The following is an 18,461-nucleotide window of genomic DNA, read 5'->3' on the forward strand; positions in this document are numbered from 1 at the left end:
CACCTTTCCCTGCCTTGGTGGAGGAGGGAGCCTGCCAGCTTCATGAGCGCTGGAGGAGAAGATACAATTTTCTATCACTTTGTTCTGTACAATAAATACAATGCTGTTGACAGAGGGTATTGCACAACCTCAGCAATTTCATTCACCATAATATCTGATAAACTCAAACAGATTAAGAAGTTTATCCCTAAAGTGCCTTTTCACTTTTCAGCTAGGGAGCCAGGACACAGATATTAATCAATTTTCCAAGGACACAGAGGAATTTCTATGGCACAGCCAGATGCTGAAAGCTTGTTTCAGACCAGTGTCATTATAGAACTATTAGTCTTGCTGGAGTCACAGGAATTTTGCTTTCTTTAGGACAAGTAAATGGCTTTGGAAGCTCACCATTTCTGCCAACACGCCTCAGCCTTATCTGGAGATCTCAGATTATTGCCACTGATTTGCCTTTCTGCTGAGACCAGTGACAGGTATGTCTGTCAGTGACAATTCAGGTAAATGTTTCCCTCCAGGAAACAAAAACAATACAAATTGTAATTTCACACCAATCAGGTGAGAACCACCCACAAAAATAACAAAATTCCCTAACTAACTCCCCAGCTCACTCATGCCTTAGCACTGAAATAAACACTTGAGAACTCAGGACAGTCTGAAACTCCTAGGGACATATCTACCCTGTAGCCATCTCAAATATGGATTAAATTTTATTCCTTATTTAGTACATTAGACTTGCCCTGATTAAAAGGAAGGATGATTCATTTTAATGTATTTTTGTAAAAAAATAATGTCTTTCTAACATGCTGCATTTAAGTGCTACAGTGCATTACAACCAGGAAATGCTGTATGTTATACCAGTCATGGCAGATTATCTCCAGTAACAATATGATGGATTCAGAACTTTTCTAAAAGTAACTTTTTAGAAGACTACAGCAGCTTTTCATAAACTACAATTGAGTGCATGATGGTATTCCCACAGCAATTAGAACAACATACAGAGGCCAGCTCTCTTTAGATCAAGGACTCCCACCAGTATAAGCCATATACTATTTTAATCAGGTCCCACTTGCGTTCTTAAACAGGGTTAAGAGCCACATACTAAGGCTAATACTCTGTTTCCTTTAGGGATAGCTATGACCTTGGGAAAAACAATGCTATGTCTAGAAAGCCAGTGTTTATATATAGGTATCTTGGGACCACTGGAATTGTTAATTGTATTTCACACATCTTTGCAAGTTGCTGAGATGTGAAACCCATAAAGTGAAAAGCATTGACATGGTCATAACTCATGTTTCTTGAGAAATTTCCAGGGGGTATAATGGAATTAAATAGCATGGCCTTAACTGTTGACACTTCTCTAAAACAGAAGAAAACATAGCCTTATTCTCTTAAGAAAAAAATGCCCTTTTTGGCTTAAAAAATTGGAACAAAAAAATAAGTTGAATTCCAGTGGTAACATGCTGTCACAACTGAAAAACAGCATTTAACAACAATTTACAGTCAAGTCTTCTGTTATAATGCTGGGCAACGGAGACAAAATGCTAACTCTGATAGATATAATCCTTTCAGCTCTTCTTGTAACTAAAGCTGCTACCCAAGACAATTAGCATGAAAAACTGTTGTAGTAAAATATCAGCACTGCTGTACTGAGGGGATAAGATAACATGTCAGACTGGGAGCTCTGCAAGAAGAATATAGTTATTTTGAGATGGTCAGGGCTTCTGGAAAGAAACCCTCACCTCCTGCAGAACACCAACTGGAAGCTGCCACTCACTTATCTCAACAAAACATTCACAAGCTTGTACCACATGCAAACGTGCCAGATCCTGTAACGCATGTTCCTCCTGGTAAAAAACAAATGTTTCTTGATTCAGGGAGGAAAAAAGGACATAACAGAGAAAAATCTACTTTAAACTATGAACATCATTCACAGCCTTGAAAAGTACATAATATCAGCTGCATGTTTTGGGTCACCACAAGAAATTCTGATGGCTTTGTCTCTGTTACTGGTCTTAACATTACGTCTCTGTCAGAAGGGTTCTTGCAATATTATTACAAGTATTTTTGTAGACAACGATTTAACTCTGCTTAACTGGCTTGACCAAGAATGGGAGATTAAACACAGTCAGCTGTGACAGCTGGACAGCCTGAAAAGCTTCCAGTGCATCCTTCCTAGAGCGAAGTCTTGCCCTCTGCATCTATAAAGTATGGCATGACCCAACCAGGACTTTGATTGAGTTCTGAAGGCCCCTAGGTGTGCTGAAAGGCATGTGACAAGAGTACATGGAGATACTTCGGGTTTTTCTGATAAACTTCTACAGTTTCCTATTGTGTCATAGCTGTGAAATCAGAAAGGAAGGATAATAAATTATTGATCTCGCATCAATTTCACTACTTTTGGAGTTGCCCTAGATGCTTCTCCTTTTACTGCAAAGTGGCTTAACAGATCTTTACAGCATGAAGGCTGAGTTCTGGAGCCAGGTGGAGATATCCTTGAGTAACGGGGCAATTTTAGACAGGATAGTTACAGTCAAAGCTGATTCAACAAGTTAGCAAGACCAAACATCCTCTATAAATCCTCTGAAGAATACACTGGAGAATGACACAGTTCACTAGAAAGTAAATTATGTTGTTTATGTATACATGCCAGCATTTCTGACATTCTTCCCCAGTGTTTTATACCTCCCTTTTAATAAACCACCCATATTTCCTTTGCCCTGTGAAATAAATGGGCTTAATTAAGTGGTGGAGAATAATCAGACCAGTGACTTACACTTCCAAACACCTCACTGGGATGAACCCCAAATATCACATAGACTTGTGACAGAAAATACTCTGTGTTATACTCCAACCTCAACCATTTCTGGTGCAGGAGCTCTCTAAAAGAGACACCAAGAACTTGAAAAGGCATTTCTTTTCCTTGCCAAACCACGAACCACTAATAATTTCCATTCCGTTAATAATTACTTTTAACTGCCAGAAAAACACTTCACTGCAAGTAAAGATCAACCCAGGATATAGACAAGGATTAAAACAGATGGTTTGAATTAAAACCTATACAGTATTAAAACAGTAACTATAGTTGACATCAGCATTTTTACTGAAGTAATTACATTGACTATTAACTACTTGATCACTAACAGCAAACAATAAATAGATCATGTTAACATTTATAGTTATTACCTAAATTTGCTTCCTCAACACTTGCAGTTTTCCTGTTAAAAGTAAATTAGCACATTATTCTTTGTTCAGTGTTTCAGCTACGAGGAGACCAGACACATATTCAAAGGGCATAATGACATTATTTTATTTGTACAAATTTTTTGTTGAATATCTACTATTTATTAAATACTCTCTGTTTTTCCTGTTATATAGTAGGCATAGGTAGCAAACACAAAGTGTATCTTAAAAGCAACATGATGCACATGGTGTTTGCCTGCCAGGCACATAATTGGTCTTGTTATTTTGTCTTTACAAAGTGCAATACACAGAAAGGTTCTAGTAGATAGGGATTCAAGAGTAAATTTTTGATCCAAGTCAGTTTTCAATTTGCTTCTGAAGTTTCTGTGTCAGCCCTAAAGCCAAGACTACACATTTCTAGGGGAGTAATAAATAAACAAAATCCCAGACCAAATACAAAATAAACACATTTCCTTTCAGCATGTTTCTCCAAATATGCTCAGGGTACAATCTGGGATAGCCCACAGAAGACACACTTGTTGGTCTGGGTGACTCTGTGGCGTTTCCCAGGGCAGCCCCATTCCAGCAGTGCCCAGTGTTTGTGCACAGGGCTGCAGGGTTCCAGCAGCTCCCCCCGCATCCTTCTCCCTCATTCCCTCAGCGCCTCCCAGACCTGCACTGCTTTCCAGCCGGTCCTGCCACAGCAGAACAGACCTGGATTTAATTCTTCCCTGCACAAGGGTAGACAGGAGATACCCTTGGATGTGGGAGCTCATTTTTCTTTTTTACCCCACTTTTGATTAATTCTTTAATCCATACAAGTCCTTCCATTTTGTCCCTGGTGTTTCTTCAAGGAACTGTTGCTTACAGTGCTATATCAAGGACTCAAAAAAAATCCAAAATGGCAGAGAGCGAACAACTGTCTGTCTCCCTGACCAACTTCATGAGAATGAATCACAGGACTGAATTGGTATTTTGTATGGCTCTTTAGACACTCGACCAACTTTATCAGCATACATTATGGCTTTTCTTTTTTTACCCCTTTGCATCAAATGACTTAGTAGAAGACATATAAACATCTGTAAAAAAAAAAAAATGCAATACTTCTAAAAAAGAAAATCTTCACTGCATTATGCAGGAAGAATTTAAAATCCCCAGTAGAGTCACAATCTGTTAGATGTGCTGAATAAAACTGACCATTGCTCTTACTATTTGATTATGCTTCTACAAAAGGCGAGAATAGCAAGCAAAGTAGAGAAACCTCCATCTTGTTAAGTAGCAGGACTTGTTCCAGGTTCAGAAGCTAGAGAGAGGACTCCTAGTTTGCAGCTCTGCCTCTCACCTACTACATCACTCTTCCATAGTTCATGGGCACCTCTCCAGTAATTCAGAAGGGAAACATTATGCCAGGTACTTTTGTTTTCCAAGGGAAACCTTGCCAGAAACTTGTTGTGGAGGGTCACACCACAGCCAAGCTCCCCAACAGTATCTCATCCCCATTCCCCTTTCCATCCTCAGAAGTCAATAATCAGCTGGGTACCAGTTCAGTGTGCCAGAGTGTAACAAGGAAGACTGGGGCAGTTGCCAGGGCTGGAAACAGGGGTGTCTCTGGAGCCCAAGTGACCAAAAATTCCTCAAGGCTGGAATAGGGCACACTTCAGATGGTGGCTCCAGTTCCAGAACTACCCAGCTGTGCTGAAAGCTCTGCTGCAACCCTGAGAATCATCTGATTCTGCTGCAGGTGCTGGCTAGTGCAAAGCTTTCAGGGTCACTCTGTGTGCCTCAAGAATGGCATCTTGGGAACTCCTGCTCTAGAATGTTCCTTGTTCACTTTGGATCCCTTGGAATGGTTGAAGGGGAACACCCAATTGTGTCAAAATATTGCTGAGGTGCACACAATACTCCCTGATTTATAGAAACCAGATCTGTTCAATTACAGCTGTCCAAATTCCAGTCACACTTTTACTCAATTTCCAGTACAATCCCTGCTGTCACAGCATGGATAAGGAATGTGCAAAATAGCAAAGAGTCTCCTGGTTGTAAAAATCTCTGGTGTTTTAAATCAGGCAGTGCAAGTTACTGCACAATAGCTGCATCATTGTTTAAATAAATTGAAAAAGTCACCCCTTTTCAGGAGCATTTCATTACATACTATGAATATGCAGCAACTAAAGGTTCTTTTTCCTGTTAGAGATGGATGGTATTGAAAGAAATTTTCTCTGTGTGTACTTTACTGTATGGAACAATTTATTCAGTCATGTGGAATGACTACTCATGTAGTCTGCTTTTATAATACAGACTAGTGTTTATTTGCTAGAGCTACTTTTCTTTCCCCTGCTGCAAAGTTAATTAACTGCATTGATTTGGCTAGTGCAGTACACACGGTTTCTCTAATTCGCATTAAATACACAACTACATTTAAAATACTAAGCGGAGTTAAAGATTGTAACCAGGAACTTTCTCACTTGTTAGCCTCTTAGATAGTGGTAACTAACTGCTGTGCAAGGTTTTGCATCATTTCCACCACCTGATCTTCCTCCACAAATACAAAAGCTTCACTCTGTTTGTGGGCAAAAAGTTTGTGTTTCAAATTGGCCTCACTCCTCTGAAAGCAAGTGGCCACCATCAGTCAGTGGTTCTGGATGCAGCTCCGTCCTGGTAGCAGAGGAGCAGTTCTGGCTCACAGGAGGACCAGGGCGCATGTTGGTAGCTAGCCTGCAGTCTGTAAGTCTGCTTGGGAGAGCAAAGCCCTGCTGGGATCACAAGTTTTGCCACTGGGAGGGAGAAAGACTGACCTCTCCTTCTGACTAGACCAGGCACTAACCACTGATGAGTTGCTAATTCTTGCAAGTTGCCTCAAAACACAGCAATCAGAGGACAGCAAATTGGCAAGTCTGTGTTAAATAGAGAAAAAAATATGATAGCAACAGTAGAGCAATGAAGGAAATACACACAATAGGAGGAATATTAAGGATGACAGAGATAACTGGATGGGGAAACTTTGGCATGTACCGTCTTTTACAGGGTATCTGATTGAAGCTGATTGTCCGTGAAGTGTTTTTGGCAGGCTTGCCGGTGAAGATATTCAAAGCCTTGAAAATCTTCAGTACATGCTGGAGTCACAGATGTGGTTTGGAAGAAAGGACAAAGGAGACAAGTTTCTGCATCTCAGGTTAGCATTTAAACCATTGGATCTACTCAGACGTAAGCCTAAACACAGACATTTCGGGGCACAATTTCAGGCTTCAAATACCTTAAAATGCTTTTGATTTTCTGAGTTTTCTTATAAAATATAGCCCCATCTGCAATTAATTTTCAGCATGTGTTTTCCACATTTAGAAATCCCAAATAGTTTTCTGTAAAAGACAGGCAATGTGAAATCCTTTCTTCCCCATGAGATACTGTCACACAGGCCCAGACAAATGGTTTACCTGAAATATATACTACTGGGTAGGAAGCAAGAGTGGTAAAAGTAACTCAGAAGTGCACTTCCTTGGCCTTCCCTTGGATTTTTCTGCTAGTCATCAAAGCTATCCTTAATCCCAATGGAAAGTGATGATGGAAATACTATTTTTTTCTCTGCCAAAATGAATCTTCTCTTCAGCTGAAATGGCTTAGCCAGATCGCAGTGGTATAACTTATGCTTCTCTGTGCCAAGGTTTCTGATTCTGGCTCTTGGAATGTGTCTGTAGCAATTTCTTCTACATAACGGAACACACTTCTTGCTTGGAAACACTTAAAATAGGCAAATAGGGCAACTATTCTAAAGGCTTTGTTTTCAGGTGGAAGTTTTAAACCTGCCTTCTCAACAGTTCTGCCCCCATCCACATCCACCAGGATTCATCACACTGATCACAGTTTTCAGTTTATCAGGTTTTCCTGCCAGCTCTGCTTGGACTTATGCTCCATATTTAGCTGCATTTAACTGAGAAAACAGGCAAAATAGAGAAAGGCCATAGGAAAGATGACCCAAACTAAAAGAATCAAGAAGAGAAAATGACCACTGTGAACAAATGACTACTAACTGTATTATGTACTATTTACCAAGAGAAGGCAAGAATGTTTGCAGCTCAAGCTAAGGAAGATTCTGTCCTTTTGTCCCTTCCTAACAAGATGAGGATTTTAATATATGCAAATATATCTAGTCTTTGTGATTATGAAAGAAGTTATTAAAAAAACCCCAACAAATACTTGAGAAATGTTTTTTTACTGACTGCATCTATAAAATTTGAGTTCATCTAAATCACAAAACATGTTTACAGATAAGACCATTTTTCTGAATCGTTTGGTACCTCCTGACTCCACGAACTGAAGGACAAATTTCCCTGTCCTAGAAGAGAATATGCTGCCATTCAAAGTCACCTTTCTGCTTAATTTAATTCTAATAATTTCTTCACATGTCACAAAAGCCTTCAGACAACATGTGTCTGCCAGCAAGATCCCACATGCTTTCCCAACAGTCCAGTGAGAATACCCCTCACCTTGACAGTAGCAGAAAACCTACTGTGTCTGGCTGAGTAGCTATGACACTACCCAGAAGAAAGCAAGCAGAATTATGCACATTGAAACAAGTCAGCTGCAAAGATGAGGCTCAGTTCAAAATAAGAACACCTAAAGTTAGCTCCCTTTATGCCCTATAGAGCAAAATATAGTTGCCTAAACATCTGTAGCTATCTCAGACTGCCCAGGATACTCTGCTTGCCTTCCAGCTTCAGCTTAAAAGGCACAGGTGTGCTATCTACAAGTTTTATGCACACTTTTTGAGTATCTAGAGATATCCCTGTGATGAATCTTAGCCTTAGGTGTCCAAGCTCCCAATAGTAAATAGAGAGTTAGGCAAAACAGGCCCTGGCACATAGAGTAGCTGATAGAGTTGACTTAATTACCTGAAAAAACATGTTAATTATGTATCAGATACCTGGGCATAAGGTTTTAAAGAGAGCTCTTTAAGCTTTTGACCATCCCAGGAAGATGCAGATGTCCTGCAGGTCCACTGGTATCACTGGGAACCCTGCACAGAAATCTTGGCTGCTCAGCCATGTCTTTAATGACTCTGAAGTCGTATGCATGGGTTATGGATTCAATCTCCAGTTCTGCAACTGGAACACTGATACCCAGTGCACACATATAGTTAGATGGTTTATCATCAATGTGTAATGCACACAAAACATCCAAGTACAACAACAGACACCAGTAAAACAAAAGGACATCCAGATGGAAATAAAAATTGGACTGTGTTTGTTTCAGAAAGGAAAATAACTAAGTCTATTTCTTAAATAAAAGTTATGAAAATAGACTATTTGAGCATAGCAGGTTCATAAAATAATTTTAAAAGCTGTGATGGAAAAAGAAAAATATTTTTTTAAAATCAAATTAGATAAAATGAATTATAATATAAGGCTTGTTGCTCTTAAAATTGTCATTGTACAATCAGTTCACTCAAAATTATTTTTCTTGTGCAACAATTAAAGATTAATGCCTTTCTAAAGCTGTTTCAGAGGATAAATTAACATAACTGTAATAGTCTGGAATTAACTTTGTCCTAGCATAAAAATATGGTAAAAGACATTTCTCATTTTTTTTCACTGGGAAGAAATTAATTTTGGAGCTGCTTGAGCTTATGTATTGTTTTATTGACTGGGACTAGTTCCCAGTTTATTTCTCTATGTCCTTATTTGACTTACGCTCATCAGACGTAGAGAAGGAACAAGCAAACAATATCACAACTTTCATTTTGCTTCCTAAACATATTTCAGTCTGTGTCTGGAGCAATCCCCCTCAACTACTCTGATGTCAGCAGGTACAGTAAACCAAAGTACTTGGTGAATTCTGGATATAGTTTTGAAACACTACAGTTACATTAATGCAAAATCTCAAATACAAACGGTGTATTTGCATGCAATTATATATTTTTATATCTGAACTACAATTAATACTGCACAGATATACATCTGCTTATGAGGCAGTACTCTTTCTTGTTTATGTATCTAATTAACTAAATTAAACTAAAATGTCAATATCACACAATTACCCATCTTCAAAGCAACCTAGAAGACTAATTCTGCTGAAAAAAAGGTCTTAATCAGCTGTGAAAACAGCCCTTGTGCTTTCCAATCCTGAAGGCAGAAAACCCATTTACCTATGGTAATTATGCACCTATTAGAAATTACCTTCCTGTTATTGCACCCTTTACTTTCTTTCCTTGTCACTGTACATCAGGCAGCTCACGGGAATGGACAGCACGAGGGCCAGCAACCCTGCTGAAAGGCTGAAAGTGCCAGACCTGCTCAGCCCTGAATTACAGTCAAAGGCCTGGAGCAGTGGACACACCTGGTCACTTCGAGCATCACCCTCTCAGAGACAGTGGGAACCTCTCTCACTTCATGCTAGCTGCAGTCTCAGTTTAGGGAGCTGGCAGCCAGCTTGTTTGCAAGAGGAGAGCATGAAAAACAAGCTAAATCAATAGAAAGCCTCCAGCGGAAGTGGATACCAGCCTGGAGACAGGAAACAGGTGACTAAATGTCCAATATCTGGTCTCAAATGCTGTGCAGTTGCCTAGCCAACTGCTGGCCTCACATCCTTGACCCTGCCAGAAGGAAACTTGTATGGGGTTTCACTCTATCTAGGGTGGATCTGACCCCATGGCACAAAGCCAACTCCAAGCACTCTTGCAAAGCTGAACTTGCACTTTGTTTACTTTCAAGACATGTAGGTATCCCATGTGCAAGTCTATATTACACTGGTTCAGTACTGGGCTTTGGTACAAGACTACAAAACATATGTAATTTTTATCTCTTCTGCTGCCAGAAGAAATAGAACTACTGAAGTGAATTTTTTAGGGAATCATGACACCATAGATCCAGTCACCAGGCAACATATCAGTTATGGTAGAAGTATAGAGCACATTTAATGAACTTTATACAAAGGTCTCAGCAAGACTGTGCTGGGCCGAGCACTGTAAGATTGTGAGGATTCACGATCTGAGTGGGGCTGGATCTTCATGAGAACTTTGGTAGATATGAGCATATTCACATGGGAGAAAAAAACTCAAACATGTAATAAAGAGATCTTGTCTAATACTCTGTTCTAAATCACAAAAGAACAGCAAATGGATGTTCTTTCGTACTGTTATCTCAAATACTGCTGCTCAATTTATACTTCCTTCTTTAACATTCTCACTGTGCATGTGCCCAAAGAATTAGAAGCAATTAAATAAATAGCAATCACTAAAAAAAGCAATTCCCTTCACACACACAATCTTTATTAGCACAACAAATCAGAACATAAATATTTAGTACTGTGTCTTGTATTTAAGCACAGAAACAACCAAAATATTCTTAAATTTTTGGTTCTGAAGGTAATATCATAGAAATTACTATTTCATCAACATTGACAAAGTCACACAAAGACGATGCTATGGTCAAGTTTTATTTATAACAATGATTTTTACTGCACTTAGGACATCTGGACAACAGCTCATCTGCCAAGGATCATATAACAATCATGTGCTCTTAAAACTCAAGAGAGAAATCAGTTGGTCCAGACTGCCCTGGGGATTATTTTTGACTGTTGAATGAGTCTACTGTAAAATGCAGACATAGCGGGAGAAAGGATGAAGTCAGGATACATTAATTTTTGTTCTACTGACTTTTCTGTGGTTGCAATGAATAGGAGCTGGTGCATGTGTATATGTTTGGTAAATGTTAAAGAAAAAGTCTTAACTAGCAGCCTTACAGATTCTCTTTAGCACAGAGGACAAGCATTTGAGCCACTGCATAGAAGTAAATAAACAGACACTTATATTTTCTGTATCCAAACCTGTTTGTTAATAAACAGAATGAACTTTATAGAAGAATTGTCTGAGAACTGATCACCTGAGTTTTAATTATTTCCTATTTTAGTTTAAGGTCTCCATTAACATCCAAGTAACACCTCATATGCCTCTCCAGTGCTTCAATGTATACAAGACACCTAGAAATTCAAAGTAGGCAACTCCAAGAAAATACAGAACTGTATCAAGACAAAGAGCTATGGCTATACCTTTAAAATGTGAGCCAGTTATGACTACAGGCAACTATGTCATCGCCTTTAGGCTTACTACCATACTTCAAAACTAGCACTAGAAAGGCTGATGTTACATGGCTTGCAAGTCTATAGATGTTTAATTTGCAGTCAGTAAAACCAAAGTATGGACCTAAAGAAAAAAAAATTGAGATGTCAGAAAATTTCACTGAAAATTATATCACTTTATTTAGAGTTAGCTGTGGACACTGTTTTCATCCCACTTTAATAAAATTTCCTGACAAACTGCCCTTTCTGACTTGCTCTGCTAAGTCAGGAGGGGCACCTGTTTACAGAGCTGCAGCTGCTCTGCAGCTTTGCAAGAAGCAGTGACATGTCTGCATAAAATTAATTATTATGGAAAACTGTTACTGCTGTCTGTTCTGAAAACCAGAACAGTACAGAGCTGACCAGGTTGAGCTGCACTTCTTTAGTTAATTAGATCATAGCAAGCATAAGCAGATCAATCTGACACAACATGCAAGTCCCATTGAAGTTCGTGTGTTTTGTTAAATGAGTTAAACACCAGTCCCAGCTGCCTGGTTAAGGGTACATGTTCTTTTGAAATCCCATAATCTCCACCCAAGAATTACTAAGTTTATTTCTTATGAAACTTGTTCCTACTAGCCTGAGATTCAAAGCATACAGTCTTCAAATGCTTATCCTGTATGTCTAAATACTTAGTCCTATACTTATACTAAGTCCTACACTTAAGAAATTAATATACTAAAATTAAAATATGAATATGCTAGAAGACTTGTTAGGGGAAAAAAACGAACTAATCCCATACAATTCTTTCATTCTTTCAATTTCATCTTGCTTACACATCAAAAACTGTCTTTGAAATTCACCTTCATTTCGCAAGGTGTCCCAGCCTCACCCACTATGTTTACAAAAAGATTAACTGATGCGTTTGTCACATTAGGTACCTGGGTTACTGCAATCAAGAAAGTTGCACAGTCATTGAAAATTCAATATAAAAATACAATTTAAATAAAGCTACATATTTATACATCTACACACATAAAGGCATGGAAAGGCATCATAAAACTTACCATCACCTGCAGAAAGTGAGTCATTTGCACAGATCAGTGCCAAAGTAAACAGCAGATGCCGAAGATCCATACTCCTAACTCTGTAATACGAAAAGACAATTAGAGAGTTTCTTTACAAGTAAATATTACTAATCTGATACGACATTTAAGCTATTATCTAGTTTTATTGAATTTTTGATTGGATTTAAACCAGAAGTGCATTTAGTTTATTGTTCACTGCCTCATAAAACAATACATCATCTTGCAGTCTGGAACAGATAGTAAATACTGTATTTACAAGAGAAGTAGCTTATGTGTTTCTAGTCCATTAAATACAGAGGGAGGAAAAATCAAGTATTTTCTTGATTTCCCATTAAATACAGAGGGAGGAAAAATCAGTGTTGTCAATTGATAGACTACATCTGCGAATGACTTTAAAACATCCAAGAATGCAAATCCCAGCATAAACCAGCATAAACTAAACCAGGGCATTACAACTTCCCCCAAAAAAGCACACTCCTTGTTTTCCTTAATTCACTTGTGCCACATATGTACACACATCGTACAACCCCATCACACAATCCTGTTTTGAGGCTCTACTTTGCTCTTGCCATTATCACCAGCATATAGTAACAATGGTGAAGGGCAGCAGCTGCTCTGTGCTGGACTTGCAGATTGTGCAGACACCTGCACAAGATGACACCTTACTCCCAAAAACCTACTGAGGTGTCCATAGGAAGTATGGGGAAAACATCCATACCATGGATTATAACCTGACCATTTATAGCCATGGAGATTACCAGAGACCTTCAAAACTAAACCTACAACATACATGCTAAAATGAGCATGGATGTTTAAACAAGTCAGGCAGCATTTTTTTTGCTCTGTGGCATCAAACCAGCACCATACACTAACACCTCTCTCAGAGAGGCAGCAGAGAGAGAATAGCTCCACTTCCACATCTGACTGTAAACTGGTATGACAAATTGATTCTACACTGGACTGTTTTCATTTAGAGATTTTATTTCTTTCTTCTTTATTTCTTTCTTTCTAATCTTCTTTCTAATAGGAGATTAAACGACAAGTGTCCAAAGCCAACTAATGAGTAACAATCTCGATGTAGGTGTTAGTTATCAAGTAACAATGCTATCAAATCTGGGTGTCAAAAACTAGTCAGTTGCTTTGTACAGTTATCAAAGTTTGAATAAGGTTAAAGACCATAAAACACAAGAATGTAGAGTATGTAAAACTATAGTAATGCTGAATTTAAAAGGTAATTCCCTCAATTTTCTTACACTAAGAGAGCAGATGGAATCACAGTACAGAAAAAACCCAGAACTATTACCATCTCCACGAGTTGGCATTTACTCAAACTGCTCTATACTAGCAGAACCTAAGCCAGACCTGCCAAGGTAAGCCAGGAAATGCTCCCCATCTCACACACATCAGGACAAGGATGCCCAGCAGCACCACCCAGACAAGCTTGGGCCAGCCTGAGTGGGCATGGGACTACTACACCAAGAGAAGAGCTATAGGAGCTCTTTGGACTGCCCAAGCACCTGCAGGACTTTTTTCTGGCCAGGCAGACATGGGTCACACCAAAGGGGGGCACGGAGGGAGGGATTGATGGAGGAGGGGGGAAGAAAGGAGGAAAAGAGAAAAGGAAGAGAGGAAGAAAGGAAGAAAGAGAAGTGCTTTAGTGAGGATTTGGGGCAGTGTAGGAGTGAGACAACTTGGGGAGCAGGACCAGGAGAAGTGACAACTGCAGCTGTTGGAACGCACAGACCTGGGACAAAGCTAATAAAGCAAACCATAGGCCAACAGTTCCTCCTAAATCTCAGTAGAGGAGCTACATTGCCACAGTACAAGGCTCATCTGAGATCAGCTAAATTTTCAGGTAGCTCAACTGGTCCTCCTGCTTCATCTGTACTCTTGTTTACAGGATTCTTACTATCTGTTATTAATAAATCTACTACAAAAATGTGCCTCTGTGTTTGTCAATTCTTCTCCTGTTACACAACGTATACCCATCAGTCTCTTCTCCCACTCTGCTCTTCCGCTTTCCCCCTAAAGTTTTATTTCCTCTTTCACAGGCCTGAGAACAATGTCACTTTATTTACAACTCTCCTTTCCAAGTACCCAGGCATGACATGCTGCCTTCCTATTCCCACTTTCCTGTTCTCCCACATCCATCAGCCTCTGTTAATCTTCCGACTAATTTTTTTCCAAGTCTTTCTACTTCTTCCTGCCTAGTAACAGTCAAAAGAGAAGGCCAAATCCTCACAGGAGTCCTCCTGTGAAAACAAACGTGATCAGAATCCATCATTCACTTTTCAACACTGTTTCACTTTTCATAATCACACCAAACAACTCTGGTAGGACCAGGGTTGGTCCCCATGTGCAGCTGTCACAGCATGACTATCACCTCCATCCCTGGACACCTGACTAGTAGCCATTTCAGTCTCCTTCCAAGAAGAGTCTAGAAGGTTTAGAAGCTGAAGCACTAACCCAGGAGCCTGGAAACACATTACAGATGTCAACAAACACACTGCACTTCAGTAAGGTCTTGTTATCCTCTTCCAGTACTGCTGTTCCCTCCTGCAGTGGTAGGCTTGTTTACATACCTGCAACACAGTGAACTCCATCAGGAGATTGTTCTAGTCAAAATTAATCCATAAACCATTATTGTAATGAACCTGTTTGCAGACCTGTTTTATCAGGACTCCCCAAAGACACAGCCCAGGAGCAGAGCTGGGGCAGCACAGGCATGGGAGTGAGCAGTCAAGTGGAGGGGAGGGCACAGCCACCCTCCAGCAGTAGCTATTACTTGTTTAAGAGCAATTCTACAATTATTGAAAAATGCCCTGCTCAGCCACAGACCTTGACAAAAACAACCATCACTCTGAAACGGGGCACAGGATTAACTTGTGTTCCTAAACATCAGAAATGAACAAAATTGCTGCTTCATCCCTTGCCCTTCTGTTAGTAAAACACAGTATAGAAACAAATTATGTTTCTTCAGTGGACTCTCACAAATTCCAAAATCTCAGCAAGACAAAACACTGTCTTGGCTTTGCCTAAAACCACATGGGATATCCCACTGAGTTATCCATTCAGATAAGTTGTGTCAGTAAATAATATCCAACTGGTATACTCTGAACATACCTAATATGGATAGGACTGAGCTCAAAAACAGTAACTGCTCTGAAAATATGGATGCATGATGCTCCACCCTTTGTGGAAGAGCCTCTGTAAAAGGCCAAGTTGTTCTATCTCCTTGGAGCTGCAACCCAGAGCCCTTGGGATAGGGCTTGTACTCAAGGCCTCACCCAGGCAAATGGAGCTCTGCACAGGGTGTGAAGCAGCAGGGACGTGACCTCTGCATCCAGCACAAACACCATAAGCTCGGCTGGGCTGCAGTTATGACAGCCACTTCTAGCAGTATTTGAGATGAAGTGAGAGCTACATTGCCATGGCTCCAGGCTCATGGGAGAAAATCTGGTGGAAAGCAGCAACTGCCCCATCACAATACCACTTTTGGTGGTACAGAATAAAAATTCTGAGAGAAGGGTTCTCTGAGGTACCACCTGCATCACCATCAGACAACTACTACCTTGCAGAAAGTTCTTGAAGATCTGTTCCATAATGACCCACTGCCCTTCCTCTAAGCATTCTTGAGAGCTTGCTGTCAATAGGAGCAGTACTGTCCAGACACTTCTCTGCTAATCAAGCAAGAGACAGCTTCTCTGCAGGCATTAGGACAAAACTGACCTTTTACAATCCAGTAGTATTTACCTCCCAACACCTACCCTATGTGCCTATGAAAGACAAATGGCACTAATAAAGTGCCTCTTATTCAACAGAAAAAAACCCCAAACCTTAAAGTTTCTGAAACATACTATTCTAAAGAATTATATTCTATGTCTTACCCAACTCCAGCAGCCTGCAAGAATGAACAGAGTTAAAATCAGGAAAAAAAAATTACAGCAGCTGACTGTCCTCAAGCCAGCTGAAACTTGACCACAGAAACATTTGGCTAGAGGTCAGCTCAGGCTAATTACTTCAGTACAGAAAGAGAGCCAGGAGTTATAAAAAGGATAAAAAAATATCTTGGCCCTTTTCTATAGCAATGTTGGAGTAAGGTCAATCACAAGTGAATTTAAACACAACATCTCTCCAGTGGGACATGAACAGAGTCAGCATAAACAGGCGAAACTGGGCTAAGAAGCTCCCTGAGAAAAGAAGCAGTTTAGTCACAGCACACTGAGTTGTTTCCATCTACTCTGGTCAGGTAAAAATGTTAACACTCAAAGTAAACCAGAAGGAGACCTTCTTATAAGAAAAACTTGCTTGAACTGAGATCTTGACCTTTACATAGTTTCCGAACCTGAAAGAACCAGAAGGAAAGAGGAGGACAAGGACATTGAAACATACCTATTATGGCACTTCTGGTTTTGCCATGACCATTAATTCAGGGTACTCCAAATATGACAGTTTCTCCCCAGTAACCCCCTCCCTCCCTTTTAGCACCGCTTGCAACAGCAGCATCTCTGCAGCTAGCACAGGACAAAAAGCAGCCTCTCTGCTGCAAACCAAACCACAAAATTACTGAGTGAAGATTAATCTGAAGAGTTTTCCATACACTGCTGTTTCATCATTCCACTAGATCAGAAAGAGGCAATAGCACAAGAGTATGCCATGCATGAGAATATACACCAGCAGATCCACCACCAAATAAGAATAAGTGTTGAGAAGGGAACATAACTCCAGGCTCCCCAGATCTGAATCTTCTTTATTGCAACTACCAAATATGTATGCATGTACCTGTGCAGAATTTTTCTGGGTGAAAGGCCTTTATTATTCACAGTGTGAACATTTCTTAAAAGTTATTTCAGGGCATGACCAGTGACACCAAGAGGTAATCTTTCTGTGCTTGCCTAAAAACATTCCCATCACTTTGGCTGATAGTGCATAGCTGAAATCACTTTGCCTGCATACCCTCATTCCCCTGAGTGCCAACAGGATGGAGTCATGCTGCAACTGAAATTAGTTTTAGCCCTTCCGATCAACACAATCTAAAACTGCAATGGACTTAAAGCCTTCTTCCCTTGCTTGCTGATGTTACGGCTTGATTAAGTCATCAGCAGCCCTTGGACGAGTGCCTGCTTTTACACAGCCCTCATCAGGGCTCTATACTCAGCCACAGTAAGAAACAGAGATAACAAATTGTCTCAGCTGATATGAGGTACACACCACTCACCTATTGCATACTGTTATCCTGGATACAAAAAGATCAACGAATGATACCACAGAAGCAGAAGTTACGTATTCCAAATTAAAAAACCAACCAAACAAACACCTCACAAATGGTACATTTCACTTAAAAAAAGTCAAAATCTTAACAAATAAAGAAAACATAAAGTTGCACTTACTATACATGTTTTTATGCAAATTTGAGGACTTTAAAAAAGTACACTATAAATACAAACTAAACCTGCAGAAGCAACTCTATTAATTAGGTCTTTATGTCAGCAAAATAATTTATAGTGATTTCAAGTGTTAAAATGTTAAAATTGCAAATAGAATCTATTGAATTAATTTCTCACTTTGAATTAAAAAAATCTCTTTCCCTATACAAACTTATGATTTTGGAATAGAAGTATATTAAATTTTAATTTCAACACCCAGTTTATTTCTCTCTCTATTGTAAGAGACACCTTTAATGCTTTTAGTGGGTTTCTTTTTTCTATGGATCAATGTGTCTATTAATTACTTTGATTTAAACTTGTAACAGGCCAAATAATTATCAGTTCTTTGATATGGTTAAGGAGCCCTTCAGTGAATCCACATTTGGACATTTCTCTGGGGTTGTACTGAAAGCTCTTTAAAGTCATTCTCCAAAAGCTTGGCTAATAACTCTAAGAATGGCTGTGGCAAATGAAGTATCACTTCTTTATTTACAATAAAATGTGCTGTACTTTGACAGCAGTAACCTAATGGACTAGGTACACAGAAGGAGGATCTCAGCTCTTAGACTAGTAGATCTCTCCATCAGAAAATAGTTCCTAAAAAGAGGATTGCAGTTATAGTCTTAAGTTACTGTCTACTACACAGATAGAAAAAATTGAACTTGGAAAAGACTCAATTGCTCTGTTTACCTTTCAGCCCCCCAAACTGATCAAAGCAGTG

The 18,461-nt window shown here is 39.5% G+C and overlaps 1 protein-coding gene across 2 annotated transcripts in view; it reads right to left on the reverse strand.

The window, feature by feature from the left end:
• The window catches only part of GHR (growth hormone receptor), a 117,384-nt gene that overhangs the window by 48,744 nt on the left and 50,179 nt on the right, over positions 1–18,461 (reverse strand). For both annotated transcript variants that reach the window (XM_059492190.1, XM_059492189.1), the window contains one exon: positions 12,294–12,373. In XM_059492190.1, the coding sequence (XP_059348173.1) occupies positions 12,294–12,363 (70 nt within the window). In that variant the 5' untranslated portion in view covers positions 12,364–12,373. The remainder of the gene's footprint in view (positions 1–12,293; positions 12,374–18,461) is intronic.

This window comes from Ammospiza nelsoni, chromosome Z (assembly GCF_027579445.1).
Source record: "Ammospiza nelsoni isolate bAmmNel1 chromosome Z, bAmmNel1.pri, whole genome shotgun sequence".
Classification (NCBI taxonomy): domain Eukaryota; kingdom Metazoa; phylum Chordata; class Aves; order Passeriformes; family Passerellidae; genus Ammospiza; species Ammospiza nelsoni.